The 23,080-nt window shown below is 36.2% G+C and overlaps 1 protein-coding gene across 1 annotated transcript in view; it reads left to right on the top strand.

Annotated features, from left to right (window-relative positions):
- Positions 1-17,598, top strand: part of jing (AE binding protein 2 jing) — a 130,463-nt gene extending 112,865 nt beyond the window's left edge. Inside the window, exons 2-6 of the mRNA XM_085959047.1 lie at positions 2,541-5,361; positions 6,454-6,633; positions 7,620-7,764; positions 8,541-8,772; positions 13,662-17,598. Coding sequence (XP_085815173.1) covers positions 2,541-5,361; positions 6,454-6,633; positions 7,620-7,764; positions 8,541-8,772; positions 13,662-14,118 — 3,835 coding nt within the window. The 3' untranslated portion in view covers positions 14,119-17,598. The remainder of the gene's footprint in view (positions 1-2,540; positions 5,362-6,453; positions 6,634-7,619; positions 7,765-8,540; positions 8,773-13,661) is intronic.
- Positions 17,599-23,080: the final 5,482 nt, after the last annotated feature.

The following is a 23,080-nucleotide window of genomic DNA, read 5'->3' as shown; positions in this document are numbered from 1 at the left end:
GGTGCGTTTACCTCGTGGCTGCAGTGCGTTCAAGGTTCGCGCACCGCCTATTTCACTATTTCAGTCGGGCAGCAAATGTTGCCGTGGGTGGTCGCGTTCGGTATTAATGTTAGATTGGATTTTCCCTTTGATGTGTGTTGCACGAACCCTTCAAAATGTCGTTCATATATGTATGAGAAATAGGTAAATGCCAACTTTTGCCTGTTCTCTACAGGCATGTGGTTATATAAATGATCTAAAGCACAGATGAAATTACTTGCAATTTTCTAACCTAATCCATTTAATACATTTTGTATATTTTGGTTGCAAACTGCCATAACAATAAACATAATATTACATATTAAAATTTAATTTTGCCTGACGAAGACGAAGTCGATAGAGATGAGTTTGTTCAGTACATCATTCCACCTACCCGATTTTTTTATTTCGTAATAATTTTATTATTAATTTACCACATGTAGGTATGTACAGAACTATACCTAATAGTCGTTTTTATAAATTGCCTAGTAAACTGCCTTTATGACTTTTAAATATTATAAATCTCACTTCTATGTTTAATTTTCCTTTTCAAATAGAATTTTAATTGGCATTGGATCTTTTAGTTTTATTTATATCCACTGTTGTTCACTGTCCCTTCAAAAACTAGCTGTAGGTATACAAAAACGTCCAATGTCAATTCTATCTTTTTAAATATATACATTAACGAAATAAAAAGTGCTCTACACTGACCACAAGATTGAAATGGAACACTTAACAATGATATGTACCTATAAAGTTTGTTTATTTTCAATAAAAAAAAATATTTTCAAAATCAGAAAAACTTTCAAGTGCATTTGCCAACAATTATTGATAATTGTGACATTGGACCTTTAAGGTGACGCATCAGTGAAACGCCAAATAATTTCCAACTGTAGGCGCGACGAAATTTTGGACTCGCTGCCATTCACTGAGAGAATCTCGAGCGAGAAGCACGTCACTTTGCTGCGTGATGGCGACGGGTCAATTAATTCTAAAATCGTGTAAAGATGACTAAAAACGTTACCCATTTACTTTAAAAAGAAAACATGTCAATGAATATATTATTATTGTTACTAATAGAACAATAAACAGAACATAAAATGAACGTATGTTGGATTTATATGAAAAATAATATTTCGTTTGACAGGTGTCATTTGCACCCGCGACCCGCAGTCCGCGCATCGCCTAGCAACGATCTTTTTAGACCGTGCCTCAACTAATGCATGGCCTTAATGATGAATATCATATAGGTCAGGCTTGTAATATATCCAACGCCTCGATCACAGGGAGGATTTTTCTTGAGACCCCGCCATAAATGTAAAAAGCTTGTGTTCTCATAACACGATTTCATTGAGGGGAATCATTAACCTTTCCAATATGTATCTCCTTAACTGTCGATATCGACCTAAGTCGATCAAATTAACCAAGGGGAAGCCCGCGTGACCTCGTCGTATCACTTGATTCGTATTGCATCACTCACGGCCTGTCGCAGTAGTGTAAGAAAAAGAAGATGTGAATCCGTTGCGTAGTAGGCCTTTTGCACTGTAGTAGTAGAATATTTTGATGATGAGTACATTTTTTTAATGACAATTTGAGAGTCTGGTAGATCTCTGCCAGATTTGACAATGGATAGTAGATCATAGGCTACTTGAAGTTACCCATGCCTGACTAGCTAAGTCAAGGGTTCTAACTCTAGATTCATTTGGTTGCGTTCCGCAGTCTTGATGATATTATATTAAACCATCATTAATCTACTGCTGGATTTGTATTGTGTTATTTCTTTAAAAAAATGATTATGTTTTAAATCTAGGTTCATAATAAGTCTTTTCTTTCCAATTCATTTATTCGGTATATAATATAAGTACCTATACCTACATATCTGTATGTATTATTGAAACTACATGCCTACTTAGAGTTGCATTATGATAATAATGTAAAATACCTACATGTTTTGTAAGTCTACAATATTTCGATTGCTTTTGATATGAAAGGACAGTAATTGACATTTTTGAAAAAAGAAACATTAAAAATAATTTTTGTGTCAGTTGTATCTTGAATAGGTCCTTTTTATTATCAGAGTAGGTATACATTTTTTCAATGCTTATCAATGATTGTCAAGTCAAATTGATTAAGAACTAAAACCATTTTCATTCTGACACTTATATGGCTTCAAACCCACTGTGGTAGGCAAAGTGATTGGAAGCCATATTAAATTTTGTATAATTTAATAGGTATGTAGATTTACACATTCGGAAAAATCCTTTAAAAAAACTTGAATCGAATGAAACTAGAACCCATATCCTTCGCAATCTGTGCTGGACCCTAGTCAGTAATTAAGATACCGACAGACATGCATCTGAAATACCTACTATTATATTATGACGCCATGCATACACAATAATAAAAATAATCTCCGTTTTGATTTAAATTATTTTTTTCGTGAGAACTGTTGTAGGTATATGCCTGACCAGTTGGTAGTTATCTACTGTCATTCTTAAGTTCTGCTTTTTGTCTCTTTTCAGTGGCGTTGCCGTGCTGAGCTGCACCGAATCGAGCGGCAGTGACATCACAGAGCCGGGTTCGCCGTACAGCCCCGCGTCGAGCGGCTCTGGACTGTCCGAAGAGCGCGTCCCTGCGGGCACCCCTCGCCCCCGCCTTCGCCCGGGAACAGTCTGGCCCTGGGCGCCTCCCGCCAAGCGCCCCAGACCCTCGGAGCCCCCGCCCGCCCGGAATGCCGCCAAAGCGCAGCCGCCGCATCGCAGAACGGCCGTCGCGGACATGCCCTCCGAAAAGAACCCTCCCGAGTCTCGTCTCCGGGTTGAAGACTCGCTGCCGCTGCTGCCCGCCGACCGCAAGATCTCAGACCCTCCGCCGCGCCCCAACGACTCAGAGCAGCTCAAGATCCAGCAAGGAAGAATCACCGAATACTTCAAATCTCAGATGAAGCCCAGCAACGGCCTGAAGCGGGACATCGCCGCTTGGATCGACAGGGCGGTCGACGGCAAAGCTCGCAATGAAGCCGCCGACAATCTCGAGAAATGCATCTCCTACATCTCGCGGACGATCGCGCCCAAGATGCCCGTCGAGAGAGACAAATTGGAAAGAAAACCGCCTGAACTGTCTAAAATTGTCGTACCGCAGTCTCTTGAAAATTTGCGAACGCCACCGCTCCCCGCCCTCATTCCCCCCCTCCCTCAAACGACTGTTCCCGATACTTTCACGACCCCCGAAAAGCCAGCTAAGGACAGGCGGATCACTAAGAAACCTGCTGAAAAGAGGCCCAGAATTAATGCCGAAGGAAAAAAATCCCTAGCCAAAGTTCGAATTTCGCACGCTAAAGATATTAATAATATCTCGTCGAAAATAAATGGAACGATTCCCGTAACATTTCCTGTGCCGGTAGAATCGAATGATGGAAACGATCGTTTCTCCAACATCCACCATCACATGAGGGAAATATTTATGAAAGCTCTGACCCCACCCAGAGAGCCGGTCAAAGTACCTGTCAAAATGCCTGAAAAACGTGAACGACGACCGCCTGTAGCTCGGAAAACGCGAACTCCGAAAATCAACACAAAACCTGTTGAAATTCCAGTTACTGAACCTCCACAAGGACTAAATCTTCCCCAAAACTCAACTCCCTCTCTACCCCCAACTGTTTCTCCAAGCGGTTTAATGCTGGCTGCAATAACTATTCCTGGTCAAAATCTAGCACAACAGCAGCAGCAGAATTGTCAAAAGCCAATGGTCAACACTCAAAATGTCCAGTCGAAGATGGATGGACAGTTCATGATCATGCAAAACATCAATGCACTTGTTCCGATCCCTAATTTGCTAAGGAAGATGGGTCAGTCGGCGATGCAACCTCTCACCACCCAGAACGTAATGCAGAGGCCAAATGGCACATTGAATCCTATGTTTTTCAATGGCGCCTTATTGAAGATTAACACCCCCGTTCCCCAGGAACTGTCCAGTCTCATTGCGAAGCAGATAATTGTTAACGCCTCCAACAGACAAGGATACCCCGTTACACCTAAAAACATGGCAACCGGTGTACCTACTGTTGTTGTTTCGAAGCCAAACTTCGCTGTAAACCTGAATAGACAGGTCTTCGTATCCTCGTCAGGGTTCATATTGAATCCCGTCCCAAACGTTGTCACGACGCAAACAAATCCTAGCCTCTCACACATGCAGCAGGCGTTTGGAGGAAACGTTGTGTTCACTACACCTATGAACCATAATGTTCACCTGACTCCTCAAATGAATGGAACTATTTCTAATCTGGCTTTCCAGCAGGGAACGATTCCAGTTTCACCGATAAAACTGACTGACCACAATAGAGTGTACTTGACCCCTGTTCAACAGCAACTTGTTAACAATCTCAACATGAATATGAATAACAATATGAATCCAAATAACAATGTTCATGTTAACAACATGAATATTAGCAATAATGTAAATGGTAATGGTAACATGAATTTAAACAATGGCATGAACATGAACGTTAACAGCCATTTAAATGTTAACACCAATCTGAACATGAACAGCAATTTAAACATGAACAGCAATAATATGAATTCAAATTTAAATATGGGCACAAATCCAAACATTAATGTCTCCACGATGACTGAACAAATAGTAAACACGACAATATCCAACACCAATTTCACCATCAATACCTCCACTGCCTCTATGGAATGCATAAACACGTCAAAAATACAAACATTCGTCATGAACACTTCCGCTATGCATTCGATACAACCGCCGATTGAAATGGCTCCAGAATCCAATTTAATCATAACACCATCAGAAACACCAATGTCAATTCCACCCACGATAAGCTATCAACCTGCTCCGATTTTAAGCGACCCGGTTGAAACTCATTCAATAGAAACGCCTGTAGAAAACGAACCATCATCACCAGTCTCTCCCGCATTTAATGAAGTATCGACAGATTCAATAGGAGCAGATTTAGACTTGAGCAAAATAGATAATATTTCATTGGATTCGATAGTATCGGAAACTAAATCAAGTTCCGACTCTGCAAGCCTGGATCTCAATATCACTTTCGACACGCCCTCGATAGATTCTCCCGTTGAAGAGTTAAGTAAAGAAATCGATGAGGATCTAACAGTTAATGTTACTCCCAGCGAGCGGACTACTGACTGCCAGAAAAGTCCAATTCTTTCCCAACCAAAGACCATAAGATTTCCCGCGAAGAAACACGGGGAGGCGAGAAATCGGATCAGCGCGAGATCCAGTGCTTCAGAGATTAGAATTTGCCGATGGAGTGAGTGCAGTCAACGTTTCGATGATGGTGCTGATTTACTGGAACATATGCAGGTAAAGTATATTTTTTTTAAATGCTATAGATTTTTACTCTTATATATATAATAAACATACTACCTAAAAATTTCATACTGTGGCTAACTTGGTACACTTGCAAAGGGTGGATGTTTTGATATCCATTTTTCAATACAAGTTTTGAGTTAATGTTGAATAAACCAATCATCTGAAGTATATTAAAATGATTAATCATGGAAAATCAAATCAAATATCTGGAGAGAAGTGTTCACTCTCAATCTCATAGAAGTTGGAAAGAATTTTATCTAACAATGAGTTCGTCGATCCTGTGGGTCTCATACGACAAAGGTGACAAACATTCTTGAGACATTACTGGGATTAAAGACAAAAGTAATGACAAATTGCTTTATTGACCCAAAACCAATACTCATTAATGGCATTCAAATCATGTGGGTCAACAGTTACGTCTAACTTCGACAACAAATGTTTATGTATGACGAGATTGCTTGCTGGCATATAGCGTATTTGAGCATCCATCTATAGTATCTTCAAAAGTGTGCCCATTGTGCCTAATGCTTCAAATACATTATCGTCATGTTATGTGCTGTCACATGATTTCGTCATTCCGCAGAATATTTTGAATGATCACTACCTCTATAAATTCAATGATAAAGAGTGACAACTCTAATATGTTAGTATTTTGAATTATTATTCATTATTCATGATAATTTCAATTAATTTTTACAGTATCTATGTGTGCGTACGATAAAATAACTTGCGATATTGCATCCATAGATAATAGACGTAAACAGGAGACAGATAATAATTTAATTGAAAATCCACAGAGGAAACCATTAAACATTATTGTTCTGGCGATTTCGGCAAATTTGCTAACTGACAATCTTCATTTAAAGGTCGCTGCATGATGGGAGTATCAGTCTGATAACATTTTAAATACCAATAAAATGTACACATTTTTTTCCCGTAGCGGCAGTTTACTGTGACAGCACATGACGTGATATTTGAAGCATAAGGTGTTCCAATTAATATGAGCTTACCAGTGCCCACGTATCTCCTTAATGTAAAAGATTGGTTTCGATAAATACTACTATATTTTAATTATTGTTTCAGAATTGCCATGTTAATTCACAAGCTGGCCGAGAACGGTACACGTGCTTGTGGCAAGGCTGCAAAGTTTATAATCGGCCATCTTGTTCAAGATGCTGGCTGGAAGGTCACGTTTTATCTCACGGAGGCAGCAAACTCTTCAGATGCATCGTTGATGGATGTGGCCGAAGATTTAATAGTCAGGTTTGTGAATGCTTATATTTTTATTAAATCACAGTGTGGTGGAACGAATGGATTGTGAACATTTTATTTATGCAGTCTGGTACTTTCAGTAGCATTTATAAGCTACATTTAATTAATTGAAAATGTTTCATATTCATAGTGAACAATTATTTATGTATATTGGAACAATTTAAACTGCAGGCGGGAAATAACAGTGCTCTTCTGTTATAATTGAATCTGTAATGTGAATTGAATTGCTCAGATAATTTAATCATAAAAGTGTGCTTTGATTTTGTGGTATTCCATTACTGTATCTAATAAGATTTCTGAATTTATTGAATATTCGCTAATAAATGGCAACACCTGTGTAATAGTAGGCAGGTATTACAGTTTCCTTTTTACATATTGTGGTAACAATAACACCACATCATTTATTTGACAGTAAATAATTTTGGTTAGCCACTAATATTAATTTTGTAAATACATTTGGGGATGACCAAACTGTTTTTATTATTCTCAGAAGTTTAAATCTTTTGAAGACTAATACTAGGCATCAAGGTTTGTTCTTGAACTTGTTTTTCAAATAATACTTTTGAAGTAATAAAATGAATCCTTTTCATTTGTTGCAGATGAATTTTTGTCCTTATTAAAATTATGTAGTAGTAATTAAATTGGTTTCTGTAAAATATGCTTTTGGCAAATCATCATTGTTTTGCAATACCATGTTCACTAGTGTGCACTGGACACTTTTTAGTTGTATCCACCTTTATATCAGAGATGCTGGACTCAAGATAAACACATACGCTGACCACATCTATGTCTTTCGTCATAAAATTATATAAATAGTCAATCTTGGTAACAAACACATCATTACATATGTTTTAGTTTACAGATTTATTTATCCCGTGAATATAATAAGGTTTTGTGTGTAAATTTTCATTCATAATTTAATATTCTATTCAAATGGTGTCAAAAATATATGTAAATGTTTCTTCTCTCGTTTTCAGCTGGCGCTGCAAAGGCATGTCAACAATCATTTCTCGGAGCAAGGCAGTAGCGTCACGCCTGCCAAGAAATCCCTGGACAGCAGTGGACCAAAACTCATTCGGAGGAATGGTAAAAAGCTGCGGTATAGAAGACAACCATGGTCAGGTAACTATTGCAACATACTATAAATTTTTCATCACATGTATTCCATGTTGAGAATTCAATGGCTTGTTTGAATTCACATTTTGTTTTATTTTCCAATCAATGTGTGTTTCAAATTGACTTATACAAGATCATGGCGTTTTGAAGTTTTTCCACTGCATTCATTGAGACCGTTTTTATGTACCTCAACAATATAAAACCTCATTAGTTGCAAATGGTTCCATACCAATGGCCAACACCTCATGACATAAAACATTGTACAGGGGACACAGACAGAATCTCAAAATACTGTATATCTTCAATATGCACGCTTATTGCAAAGTAGGTATCATTATTTTTTCAACCATATACAACATTATGAATAATTTTATTGTATTTGGCATTATTTTTAATTGGATATGTGTCGATGATATTACAACACAGTGCTATAAAGACATGAATGCGAATTTGCAATATGCACCCTTATTGTAAGAGTATTTTTTAATGACATTTATCTGTTTACTTGGAATGAAATTTGTCTGATCAGACCGAGATGATTGTGTGCAAGGTCATTTACGGGCCTTTTTATTCTTCAGATGCTGTCTATTAATAAATCATTCATATATCCAGGGCATAGACAAAAATCATCACAGACATGGAACAGATATGGCATAAAAAGAAAAATGGGTCGAGAGAATTGCTTATCCTTATCAAAACTCAGGACATTCATGGTGATAATTTTCTGACACTGTCTTGGAAATATTATGTAGTGATTTAAAATATTGTGCTTACAATTTCAGCTCGTATGTTCGACTTCTTCGACGCTGGCATAATGGAAGGTCTACAGTACAGGGTTGTGCAATCGGCAGCTTGGCGCAGAGGGGAGCTTCCGGGAGCTGGGAACGGGGCAAACATTTATGCCTCGGAACGGACCCCGCATTGTATGACGATGCGAGCAAGCATTCTGGCTAGAAGAATCAATTCTGAATCTGAAGAGAGAGAGTGCATGATTAGATGGACACCGCCTTATGTGTAAGTATCAATTTGCCTATCCTGTCCTGATCCAGATTCCTCCTGATCACCGATGAGCAGAACATAGAGAATGTCAACAGCTTTAAATACCTGGGGGCATGGCCCCCACGAAGGGGTGACTGACAGGGCTCTAGCCTGGAGGCCTGGGGGCTGGGAGGGCCCAGCGTGACGGGTCGACCTGATAGTGAGATAAACACACTTCACAAATTTGTTCTAATGGGAAAAATTTTTGCCTGACGCTCTATTTTACTCGGAGAATATTAACATTTTACAATATTTAGTTGTGTGATGCGATTTTTGATTATTGTGCGTCAATATTCGACAACTCCATAATTCAAGTGGGTTTATTCAACAATTAAAAAAAACCGCCAAAGATCCTGGCCTGGGGGCCCGCTTCAAGATGTGGGGGCCATGCCTGGGGGTGCACATGACAGGAGCGGGAAGACTGAAAGCGCAGAGAAATCTCACTGTTAAAAATAAGGCCGGCCGATCCACAGTTACACTGTGAGGTACTGTGTGTACTACAGTTTACTCCTAGGCATTCACATAATTTCATCAGAAATATATTTTGAGAATTTAAGGGGGGACATGCTCAGCATAGGTCAAAATGGAGCTTTTGTTCTATTTTCAAAGCATGATCCTGGACATACCTTAAATGTTGTAGATAATCTATTTATATAATTTTGAAGCCTTATTATCCTTTATATTTATTTTAAACATTTGATGACTGCATAAAGTATTTTTATTACATAAAATAGTTCATTTGTCATAACATTGTCCAGCGATGCCAAACTTGTAGAGTTTCAAGAAGAGCTCCGGAATATCCACTGGGATGTTGTCGGACTCAGCGAAGTAAGGCGTAAAGGTGAGAGTATTATTACTTTACAAAGCGGACATGTGCTGTACTCCAAAGGAACCGATGAAGGACGCACGAGCGGTGTTGGATTTGTTGTCAACAAAGCCTGGAGGGACCGCATAGTCGAGTTCAACTGCATTTCTGACAGGGTCGCAAGCGTGATACTTAAAATCAATGCTAGGTACCGCATTCAGATTTTGCAAGTATATGCTCCGACACAGAGCTATCCTGATGAAAAAGTGGAAGAGTTTTACGAGGAAATAACATCCTTGAAAAATAAAAGTAAATGCCACTTCAACATCATAATGGGAGATTTCAATGCACGTATTGGATCATACCAAAGAGATGACGTAGCGGTCGGACATTTCGGACATGGCTCAAGGGATGGTAGAGGGGACATGCTTGTGGAGTTTGCTGAAACCAACAATCTTCACATCATGAATTCCTTTTTTCAACATAAACCTACACGTAAATGGACGTGGAGAAGCCCGACAGGAAGGACCAGCGAAATCGATTACATCCTCACTGACAGAAAATATACATTTTTAAACTGTAAGGTGATCAATCAGTTTAACACCGGCAGTGATCACCGGATGGTGAGATGTAAGATAAGATTGAACGTCAAATCAGAAAGATCCAAACTGCAGAAGAAGTCAAATGCTCGCGTATACCTGCAGAACAATACTGAATTCCAAAATGAACTCAAAAATGCACTATCGGCTTTCTTAGATGAGAACGAAACCGTTTCCCTATCCAACGCGGAGGATATAACGAATATTATTCTACAATGTGCAGAAAAAACAGGCGTAAAAAGCTCAGAAGTTACACCTTCCACCAAGCTTTCGAAGGCAACATTGAATCTTATGGAGCAGAGAAGGAAAACCAAGAGCGATAGACAGGCGCAAAACGATATGGAGTTTTCATCACTTTGCAAAACCCTCCGAAGGAAGATTAGAGAAGACCTTCGTAAATTCAATGTAAACCTCATACAAGCAATTGTGAAAGCAGGCAGAAGTTTAAACAAAAACAAGCAATGCTTGTCGATAGGAAAACGTCAAATCGCAGCACTAAAAGCAAAAGATGGTTCTATCGTCAGAAATTGGGAACACTTGTTAAGCCGAGTTGAAGAGTTCTACAGCGATCTCTACAGTGATGACACTGACAATACGACTATAGACTTAGATCTTCAGAGAAATGGAAATTCGGAAGACCATACTCCCGAAATTACATCCTGGGAAGTAACCCATGCTTTAAATTACATGAAAAGTGGGAAAGCCCCCGGGGAAGACGGTTTAACGATAGATATCCTCAAAAAAGCAGGAAAGGATGCAAATGAAGTACTTGCACAATTGTTCACAGCCTGCATATGCAAAGAGGATGTCCCAGAGGTATGGAAAAATGCCAGCATTGTCATTCTTCACAAAAAAGGTGACAGAGAAGACCTAGCAAATTATCGTCCAATAAGTCTACTCCCTATTCTCTACAAGACGTTCACAAAAATTCTCTCAAACCGTCTGCAAAATGTACTAGACGAGAACCAACCGAGAGAACAAGCCGGATTTAGAGGAGGATACAGCACTATGGACCATATCCAAGTCGTCAGAGAAATCATAGAGCGGTACCAGGAATACAAACTGCCACTATGCATGGGTTTTATAGACTATGAGAAGGCGTTTGATTCGATAAAGAAATGTTCAATACTCGACGCACTCAGAAAACAAGGAATCCCTGGACGCTATATAAATATTTTCAATAATATATACAGTAGCGCAACAGCATCTGTAAATCTCCATAAACCATCGCGCAGATTTCCTATCAGCAAAGGAGTCCGACAAGGTGATACAATCTCACCTAAACTATTTACAGCTACCCTTGAAGACTTATTCAGGCAACTTGACTGGAATGACAAAGGGATCCCCATAAATGGAGAATACCTGAGTCATCTGCGCTTTGCCGATGACATAGTAATTTTCTCGCAAGACTCAGAAGACCTCCAAAGCAGAATGCAGGAACTCGCTGAAGTAAGCAACAAAGTAGGTTTGAAAATAAATGTAACAAAGACGAAAGTCATGTTCAACTGCTTTGCAGGCCAAAAAGAGATCCTCATCAATGGCACTCAGCTCGAACAGGTGAAAAGCTACATCTATCTGGGACAACAAGTATCTATAGATGGATGTATATTTGATGAAATTGTTCGCAGAGTAAAGCTAGGCTGGAGTGCTTTTGGCCGCCTGAATAATGTCTTCAAAAGTGACCTTCCACTGTGCCTAAAGCGCAAAGTGTTCAACCAGTGTGTGCTTCCCGTGATGACATATGCGTGTGAAACATGGACCCTAAGTAAAAGAGAGATCCAGAAACTTAGAGTAGCACAACGTGGTATGGAGAGGTGCATGCTGGGCATAACGCGAAAGGACAAAAAGAGGAATGAGTGGATAAGGAAGCAGACAAGGGTTTGCGATGTAATAGAGTTTATTAAAAGCCTTAAATGGAGATGGGCTGGACACATAGCTCGAAGAAGAGACAATCGTTGGACAAATCTAGTCATCCAGTGGTATCCAAGAAGTACAAAACGTCCACAAGGTAGACCTAGAGGCCGCTGGATCGATGAAATGATAAAGTTCTGCGGAAGTACGTGGCAACGCAATGCACAGGACCGAGAGAAGTGGAAGCAACTTGAAGAGGCCTTCATCCAGCAGTGGATAGATTCAGGCTGATGATGATGATGATGATGAAAATAGTATTCTTTTAAACCTCTCGCTGTAATGTTTTAGAATATAGTCATATTACGGTACATAACTGTGCAGTGGTGTTAAGATTTTTTACATTTATTAATTTTTAAACGCATTTATAAAACCATTAGTATAATTTATGATGAGATAATTTTAGTAAAATATTTACGATAAAAAATTATATTGATAATCTCTGTGATCCCAAATTTGACAAGAATTAGGCATTTTATTATTCAAAAAATCGGCAAGATTAACACATTTGAAGATAATTCTAAAGATACTAATTATAAGCTATGTCTTTGACCATTCAAGTGTGATAAACATCCTACGAATAATGATTGCTTTATAATAATTATTGACCTATGAATAAGGTAGTGTTTTTTTGAAATACGCCATTTCTTTTGTCATCCCCCAGTGGTTAAGCTACAACATACGGCCGTAGCCATAAATTGACAAACTAAAATTGAAGTAGGGAGTAAGATCATGTTAACGCGCGTGTTTGAACATGTACCTAACCGAAAAAAAAATCTTTTTTTGGTTACTCATTTTGAGGTTAACGGATTTTTACGACCAAATAGTACCAAACAATGATATCATCGTGTCTTGCTTAATTTTGAAGATTGAGATTGGTGAGACAGTCAGCATTTTTACGTGTACAGTTATTATTACGATAGTTTAAAATACACACTATTGGTACAGGTAAATCCATGCACATGTACAGGCGCTATAAGTCTGCTTTTAGGGTGGCGATATTTGATTCCGTAGCGGTAATAAAATGGCAAAAGTTTTCACTTATGGCAGCTTACTGAGACACAAATATTTCATATTATATCATTATGATTTTGTGTCCTTATTATTTTTTTTTTTTATATAAAGTTGTTCAATAATCAATCATCAACATTGTGAATGTCTAGTGCTTAACTGAAAACCTTGCAACCTGAAAACTCAATTTGCTTTTTTCGCAACCGTCTGCCATCCAAACCATCAAAATTTCCTGACTAAATGGTCTTGTTCAGCGAATGGACATGAACTGACCAGTCCGGAAAGTCTTTCGATGCGACACCATCTCAAGTGTGCAAGGAAGACAAATGATGAAATTCTTGTTATACTACGAAGATGACATTGCGAAACCTGATTTGAGAATCATTGGCTTATCCACTACACCGATTAATTCAGCTACTATTCCATCTGTCTCAAACAGTTTGATACATATCGGAAAGTGTATTTGTTTAGTCATTCGTTCGTTCGATGGCATGAATTTTTGAGAAGTGATGATGTAATAAATGTAATGTCTAATATTTCAGATTGGAAGATGAATGGATACCGGAAAAGGATTATGTATGCACCAAGGATGTTCCGATCTCAAGCCTGGACTCAGCGGCGAGAGACGAGCTCTATTCAGGGTTCTGCGCTTCGTACAGGACCACAACGGAAAAGATCTCACCGAAACACAAGATTGAAGTGCCGAGTGCGCAGCAGATGAAACCCCCAAACGGCGTGTGCAAAGCGCTCAACGGAATCACGTTCGACTCGAATCGCGACAGTCATAATAATAATTCCAAGACTGATAGTTTAAATTCAACCACTGCCAATAATAATATAGAGTGTTCCTCCATAATTAACGGGAGGGCGGGCAAGAGAAGTGCAGACGGCGAAGCGGAGGAATCCAGCAGCGCGGGTTGTAAAGTGACCGGCGCCGCCAAGAGAAAGCGAGGACGGAGGTACGTCGGCAATCCCGCTTACAGATTGCAGAGTGCGTGAAAGAAGGGAGAGCGGCGGGCGGATGAGGATCCCCAATAGGCTGTTGTCTTCATAGTCTTCTCCACCGCAAGGGCCTTTAAAACGTTTAGCGATAATATCAATACCGGTATGCCTATGCTGTATGTTTTAATATTACTCGAATCTAGCCTTTGGATTTCTCCCGTAGTATATCTACTGGCGGGGCGGGCTGAATTTCGTTTATGTTTTTATTTTTCACGTTCGGAATTAATTTAGTCTCATCCTTTCGGTAAACGATCATAGTCATTATATATTGTCGACTGGTAAATTGTAATGGTAAAATACACTTAAGTGAAATTGCGTTTCTCTTACAGATTGATAAGACTGAAAATTACTGTATTATAAATATGAAATCGAAAAATAGGGCATCGTCGTCGCTATCAATTTATAACAAATTCTCTCGAATACTCGACATTCATTGAGTTATGTTTAGTTTGTAATGTGTAATATGAAATTATTGTATTCCAATTATGTAAGCGTAGCAAATATTTTTCGTACGCTGTCTCCAATGATCGGACAAACGGCTGACGTGAAAGCCGCTCCACGCGTAAGTAATTACGGCCAAAAATAGTTTGTATTATAGTATGAAGGAATTTTCGTAATCCGGCGGTTGTTCGCGCTATCGATATCGTGTGTGTATATAGAAAATTGTACAGATCGAAGGAGTGTAATGATAACTTAGAAAATGGTCAGTTTTCGCGAAGATGTTTGATAATTATTACGTGCAGACTTTTCATTGTTTGTTAGGATCCTTATAAATGATTATCGTTTATAATTCCACGCTCTTTTAGCGTGTTATTTTAATCATCTATTTGCTATTAAATAGACGTGTGTGTACAATATCTTTTTATTAATAATTTAGAGGCGATTTTATATGAATTTAAGCCGGCTAGTTTGTCAATAACGGATTTATTTGTAAATAATGTACGTCGAGTGTTTAGTTAGCTGTAAGTTTGTACAGTAATATACGGATGACGCATCTGTACAGTTGTTTATCCTATAGAATTTATGTACAGCGGGAAGGAACTATGATACGACCAGCTAATACACAACACACTGCCAATCGTGTAAGAGCTAGTAGTCTTATCATTAGATTGTCTCTTATATCACGATGATTTAGGGTTAAGTCACATGCCCCGTTTATGGCGGCATGTATTTTTTTAATTGAATATTTGACATGTTTAACAAGCCAAGACTAACATTGCGGAGATATTCATATCGGCCAATACTTTATACGAGAGTTATAAACGGAACCGGAACTAAACCCTGAGAACCACATAATCATGTTAAAACCGGAATCCCAGAATAATAGTGCTGAGATTTCAACATATTTTATGATTCAAACGAACGCCTTTGGTAAAAAAATTCATTTACAGATTAAATTTCTTTCGGTGAACTGAAGAAACCAGGCTACAAATGTTATTTTGATAGAACTAAACTGCAGAAATGAACCACTTCCTTTTTTTCCTATTTGGAACCCAAACCTTTTAAAAATATAGCGTTTCCACAGCTCTGCTTTACGCACATCTTATTTCACGGATCTATTATAACTCTGCCATTAAGGTGGAATCCTATGACTGTTATACTTGACAAAATATACCAACAATTATCCAGTTATAGACCTAGACAAGTACACAAGTGAATAATCGTTAACTGTTTCCACGACTTGTATATTATATTCATGCTTCAGTCATGAAAATATTCAATTTCTCAAACACGCCAGTTATGGGAATATGTATATAACAGTATCTGATTCTATGAAGGTTGCTTCGGCTATTAATTTTGACATCACAATGTTATGGTCCTTTTCAGGTTTCACTCCTGTTATAGCTTAGACACCCATTGTCTTTTGATGCAACCATTTTACAAATTGTGGAAGGGTCCCTCAACTAAATTATATTAATTCTTCTGCAGCAATATTCTTTGCAACCTTAGTTGCAACTATACAATATTCACAAAGTTTTGTTCCCCCCTACGAACCCTGAGGAGACCCAATTGGTTTGTTTATAAGTTGCCCGACTTAACCAACATTTTTTTACACTGGAGGGAATAATAGCATTCTCTCGTAAATATATTAAATTTGTAAATCACATCATTTCCATGATACTGTACTCGTCCAGCATTAGACATGGAACATTTCACAAAACGACTGCACCCTAATGTATTCAAAAACGTTGTACTTATTCATTTTGTATGGAATTCTACATAGCTCACTGAAATCCGTCTAATCATTTAATATTATATATAGATTATCCATCTGTCTGTTCGTTTTCATTTGTTCAGTTATAACAAACTTCTCGACCAATATTGATAAAGCTCGCAAAGCTTTATAGACTATATGCTTTGTTTATAACAATTCTGTCTTCTTCCAGTGCTAGAAACATGCGAGTTCCCATAAAACTTTCTTCCAAAGGAAATAACTTTTTTGTTAATGACTATTAATCTGAAACCTTCACAAATAGGAATGCAACAAAACGAAAGCTTCATATTGTATTTACTCTTAGAGATAATTTACTTTGAACATTTAAAATATTAAATACCGTACACTGCACCCGAGTAAAGTGTGGTACTTCACCTTGTGATAATATTAATCATCAGCATGCCAATCCACTGCCGGATGAAGGTCTCCCCATAGCTCTATTCACTCTTCTCGGCCCATAGTTCTTTGCTGCCACGTACATCAACCAAACTTTATGAGCTCGTCTATCCAGCAGGTTTTCGGGCATCCCTGTGGGCATTTAATGCACCTGTATAATGGCATTTGTCCACCGGTTTGTCTTCTCGCCGAGCGACATTCCAGCCCATTTTTCATCTGCTCAGCGACCCCTATCACATCGCATACTCTTGTCTGCTTCATTATCCATTGGTTTCTTTTGTGATCTTTAGCCCGCTCTCACATCTAAACTCGTCCATCTGCAGCGTGTCGAATACGTCGATGTGACACCATCATCATTCATAAAACACACTTTATCTTATGAACCTTCGCATGCTGCCGGAATAAAACATTTTAGTTTGACTGGAGGTACAGGCAAATATTTTTACCGGACATGTAGCGCAGGTATAATCTGAAATGTCGCACTTCTTCATTCATTTTGCCTTGCCTGTTGAGTTGCCTGAAAGTTGCATGTTGCGCTCAGTTTTGATTTATGACTATTATCCCAGTCAAGACGATTTTCTATGTGCGACTGGGCTTACGCTTTATGCCCAACGTGCACCTTTCCAATAATGTTAATATTATATGTTAAATACTTCCACGGTGGCCGCGCGGTTTGAGCGTTGGACTAAGCGGAAGACGGAAGCGTCTGGCAAGTACACATATTGTTTTTCAATTTGTGTGTGAGTCAGGGTATGGACCTAATAGGTTGAGCAAGTGGTTGTTTTTTTTTTCTCATGAAAAAACAAAATCTGTTAATACAAACCTCTACTCTGTGCAGGCCCATATGATCCTATTAGGATCGGACATGGTTGAAAAAAAAAATGTTAAATAATGTCACTATTTAATTGGCTGATATGAATAATCTTTGCTTATAATAACTTATATTGATCTCGGATGTATATTGTTATAGAATTTTAGGAATCTTAAAAATAATGACTCGTTTGTAAAGAGACAAAGTTAATTACATATTATATTATTATCACGTGGACCGCAAAAATGTAATTATTAAGTAGAGGATCTAGTAATATTTTCAAAGGTGACTATCAATATTCAGGAAGGTATTGTTGAAAAGTGAATATTTATTAAAGAATAATGTGTAAATAAGTATAATTTTTTTATAATAATATGAAATTGATCAAACGTTTAAACTTTAATGTGTGAGCATTTATTTCGACTTAAAAAAACGCTATCTCTTTATGCTGTCCTATGTTTTATTTAGCCAATATTCTATATAATTTTTTTGTTTAGTTAATTAGTTTAATTTTCGTGTCTTGGAACGTTTATAGTACTGCATTGATTACTTTAGGTTTTTTTTCCGTTGGACGAAGTATTCATTTGTCAATGTTCAAAATTAATTAATAATATTTTACTGATTTAGGTGCGTTTTAATGAAAATATAATATTCAATGATAAACCTCACCTGACTGATATAAATTTTAAATAGTCGTTAATATTGTTTTTTTCTATAATTTAAACCATTTCGAAATAAAGTCATCGATTTGGTTATCCACGCTACGCTGTCACGTGACTAAGATAAGTGACACGTTGAACGTAAAATAAATCTTCCTTTTTTTCCCCCGTTAGTTTTGGAAAAATCATCTGGCTCCGGTAACATGTGCCATACGAATGAATAATTCTTGAAATTTATAAAGGCGGTCTCTGTTATTTGTTTTTTTGAAAGTACAACAATACGGTTAAATTTATGGTGCATGTTTTACGTAAAATAATTATCGATCGACGTTTGATATAAAATTCTAAATAAGCTTGCAAGTGCCATACCAGATTAACAAAAGTAACTTTCACACATTTTCAACGATTGGTTATTTTTATTTCTACTGAAATTATTTAATATATTAAATGTGTGACTTATATTCAAGAAATTAAACAAAAAATCACAATCTAACCTAAAACTTACGCTAATCTCATCAAGACTCATTAAGACAAAATTTCTACAGACAATAATATCCCAATAGTTTGATGACAAAATACTTACCTCAAATTTTTATTAATAAGTAAAAAATATGCTCAAATTACTAGGCATTTCCGAATTTCATACAGTTTTGTTAACGCAAGACGGTTACACATCAAAAAACTACATTATTAGAGTCACTGCCAATAATATTACAATATAAATAAAATTCTTGTGTCTTTTTTAATAACTTAGCATAGAATGCCATCGATATGTCTCAAATAAATGTTAAATATATTTCGCAATAATATTGACACCAACCATGATTCGTAAAATAAAATCAGTGTTCTAAATAATTTGCCACTACTGACCGGCTGAATTGTTTATATCGCATTGTTTCCAGAATAATACGAATCTGTCATAGTTAAATGTAGATTTATAAAATTGGTTAATAGAAATTTCCCAATAAAGCTCATGAAGGGTAGCTTTTCAATTATGCCATGTATCAGCCTTGAAATTAATAATAGAGAATGAAGTCAACCCTGTGGTAATGTTTTCTTATTATGTAATATGTTACCACAATTTGTATTCCGAGATATCAGTGACAAAAAATCCAAATTTATTTGAAGGCTTCTTTCTTAATGGTAGAATTTGACAACACTATCAAATCTATCTAATCAAATAACGTAACTCTTATTCATTGGGGTCTGCTCGATAAACAAACTGTAGGTATTTTAATACAATAAATTTACAACTGTTTTATTTCAATCGTACAATGACTGTCCCGTGTTGTTAATATCTACATATATTACAAAATCTTGGATAGATAAACGGTTACTTTCGACACATTTTGATTTATCACATAACCTAAAACATATTTTTCAGAACCCAACTAAACACGTCTGATTTCTGACACGGTTCAAATATTTTCTCTCGAATTTTCGAAGTTACATTTTGATAGACTGATTTTTTTTACGGCGGATAATTATTTGTATTCGAATAGGTTTCGAGAATTCACACAATTTTAATATTAATCTATTAATGATGAAATTATTTACATTTATATTTCAATTTATTTGAACTCTGAAGAGAAAGTGTCTTAGTTTAATGGATTTTCTTGTGATCAAATGATGTATCCGGCAAAACCATTTTATACATGCTAAAAGGTAGTAGAATTCTTGACTTAAATAAGAAAAATTGAAGCAGACAAGAATATTGGTTCATGGTAGTTTCTGAAAGTTTAGTATGAGTTAAATTATCTAATTTTTTTTATTAGCTGAAAAGTGTTTACTTAGACACTTTCTTTGGGATATTTTTTTTTTCATTTACATGACAAGGTAGTAGAAATTATTAGCATTTACGTTTTATTCGGGTTTGCTTTTCCGATGAAATGTTCTATGAACATTTTTGTGAATAACCAAAACTTGCTTAGTAAGGATAGAGTTAAAATTTACATGTACGGTCACTTTGTAGTATGTGATGATTAAAATTAGGAGACATAAGGACTAAATTAAGAACATGATACCATCATAAGTAGTAAAATATTTTTGTTAAGATTATTAGAGCTATGCATTATTTTCTAAATCTACATTGGAATAGTAAGGATTAATTATTGATAAATATTGTCGGAGAAAACTATGCGAAATTTAGTTTTGAATGATCATTTTCCAGACCAAATCACAAAAACGTTTTTTATAAGCTTGAAAATGATTAAAAAATATTGTACGACTGAATAGCGTAATTATTTGTATGCTGTCGAAAATGAAAACATATTCTAAAGGCGAAGGCACCTTTAAATTATTATTTTTTATGTCAAAAGGTGATGATAATTTGAATTATCAATTGGTGAGCTGACGATTAAAGGGATTCAGTAAAAAATTTACTTAAATTTAGTGGTTTCCGAGAACTTTACCTACAGTGCAGTTATTACCAGGGAACTGAAATACCTAACGGGTAAAGAGTAGCAGGTAACCGATCGTAAGGAAGAATCCGGGATAAACTTAAACACGTGTCAAGAATACGTCATACGTCGAATACGACAAATGCTCTCGGTTTATGCATTGACGCTCATTTAATATTGGAGTATTACACACACTATTACACTTGCATAATGCGTGTTTCATTTTCATAGGACACTCACATTCAAAACGTAGCGTATTGAATATAGCTTATCGGAATTTATTATCTGTTCTGTGGGTTATACGTATGCGAAAACTGCCCCTTTAATCCTCAGCTCTTCAATTATTCCACACGGATTACTTCAGTCATTTTTTCCTATGCTTAAATTATACATATAATAAAAATGTACTGCCTTTATTTAAATTTAAATAAACTTTCGACTGGGTAGTAGTGTATGATTGAATTTTATTATTTTTACGTGCAATTATCGATTATTTTTTTTTCCGTAAACAACATTCATGGTTGACAAAAAATAATAATTTTTCATCAGTGTAAATATCGAGCTTCCCCCTTTTCTGATTGTTCTTTTGTGACAATTTCTGGATCTGAGAAGAGACATTCGTCCGTACACTTCATTTGTAACTGAACAAAAGAGAACGTAATTTCTATTCGGTCACTTTAAATTTCAATAAACATTTACATGATAGGCCCTTAAGGTACAAGAACACCCATAAAATTTTGTGTTGGATCTATTATGCCTTTATACCTTTTCACCTCATTATTGCTGGCAATATTGTCGAAGTACGTGCAATACCGCGCAAGAATCAAAATTTTTAAAACACATTTTTTGTCATGTTCTATGTGTGATAAGAAAGAAGCATTGGTTTGTTTATTACAAATTCACAATCAATCAATAGTTTTCAAGTGCAATATCTTTTGTCTCTCCTGAATATTTTTATAAATGGTTCGTTCGTTTTTTGCATTTACACTGACAAATGCACTTCTATATGTTTGAGTATTCTTCATGAATTGCTTGCTATACTGTGAATTATTATTCTTTATGCATTGTGTACGCGGTCATACTTCTCGGATCTGTAATTGTTTGAAAATCATGTATTATATTTATATCATAATGTAAAGACTGGACCTTAATAATATAATTAATAAAACATGAATGATTTGTTTATTGAGTCCACAATAAAAAAATTATGTAGTCTCAGCGGTCAGCGAGAAAATTGGCCGCTGTCGGTTTGTAAAACTCTTCTCTAGAACAAAGATGTTTGTGTACAGTCATAATATATTTAAATCGATTATTTTTATGTGTACGATTAGCTTGTCATGTGAAAATAGTGCCCTCTCTGTAGAAACATGTGTAATGACACAATATATTATATACTATATGCAGAATGTTTCCGTAATACCGTGCTTTGGCATGTAAAATATTCAGTTCCTCGTTTCTTGTCGGAGTCGTAATAAATTAGTAGAATGGTGAATTTTGAAGGGAGCCTGATGTGTATCGTGTATTGTAATTTTAAATTAGTTAGTTTTCACCGTATCAATAAATGACGCATACGTATATCAATAATTACTTAGGGACTATTTTTGATTCATCTCAAACGTTAAAAACAATGTTACGAATCTTCCAAGTGGGGCTGAGACATTGACAGATTAAACCATATATACAAAATGACAGTCTAGTTATGCTTTTAACATAAATAAGAAGAAATTAAATACATCAAAACATTATCGATATTATTGTTTGAGAATTTTAAACTGAGTGCCATTGGCCATAAATATTTAAAAGTAATGACAAATCTCGAAAGTTAATTTATTTATATATTTCAGTTTGACAGTTGATGACTAGATGTATAAATGCATAGTATGTATGTTTTAATTTACAATTCAATCCATAGTGCATATTTTCATAACCAAGCTTTAAACAGCTGTCAAAATAACATGATAGAGTATAAAATAATACAGATTTTTGATTTGATGACTTAAATTTAGGGCGGTTGAAATGTTTCAGTGTTAATTATCAGAGAACATCATGAATAGTCCCATTTATTAATGATTAAGTAATATTTATTGTGTTTCAAGATTCTTATGAAAAGCATTTTGTATGTTAAGTCAACCGTAAGCACAATTAATTTAATTATTAATAACCAATAACATGTATTTATAAACTTCTTCATTTAAAAACAGCTGATAACTGTAAACACATAACAATGCTGTTCTTGATTCTGCAATACCAGCTATGTGCACAAATATGTATTGTTCAGGGGACAAATTAAATTGTAGATTTAAAAAATACAGGTAAACATGTGACAATGTGTATGAATTGTAAAGTTTTTAATTGAAATAATAATAATTGTTTTATTTTTTGAACACAAAACTGTAAAAATATGCATATAGCTTAAGCTGGTGTTGCAGATCCAACAATCATCTGTTTATAAAATTACCATTTTTTATACTAGATTTTT

This window comes from Rhyacophila brunnea, unplaced genomic scaffold (assembly GCF_057557595.1).
Source record: "Rhyacophila brunnea isolate RB1 unplaced genomic scaffold, BYU_Rbru_1.0 scaffold_8, whole genome shotgun sequence".
In the NCBI taxonomy this organism is placed as follows: Eukaryota; Metazoa; Arthropoda; class Insecta; order Trichoptera; family Rhyacophilidae; genus Rhyacophila; species Rhyacophila brunnea.
Note: the sequence above shows the minus strand (reverse complement) of the source record. Positions and strands in the feature narration are given on the sequence as shown.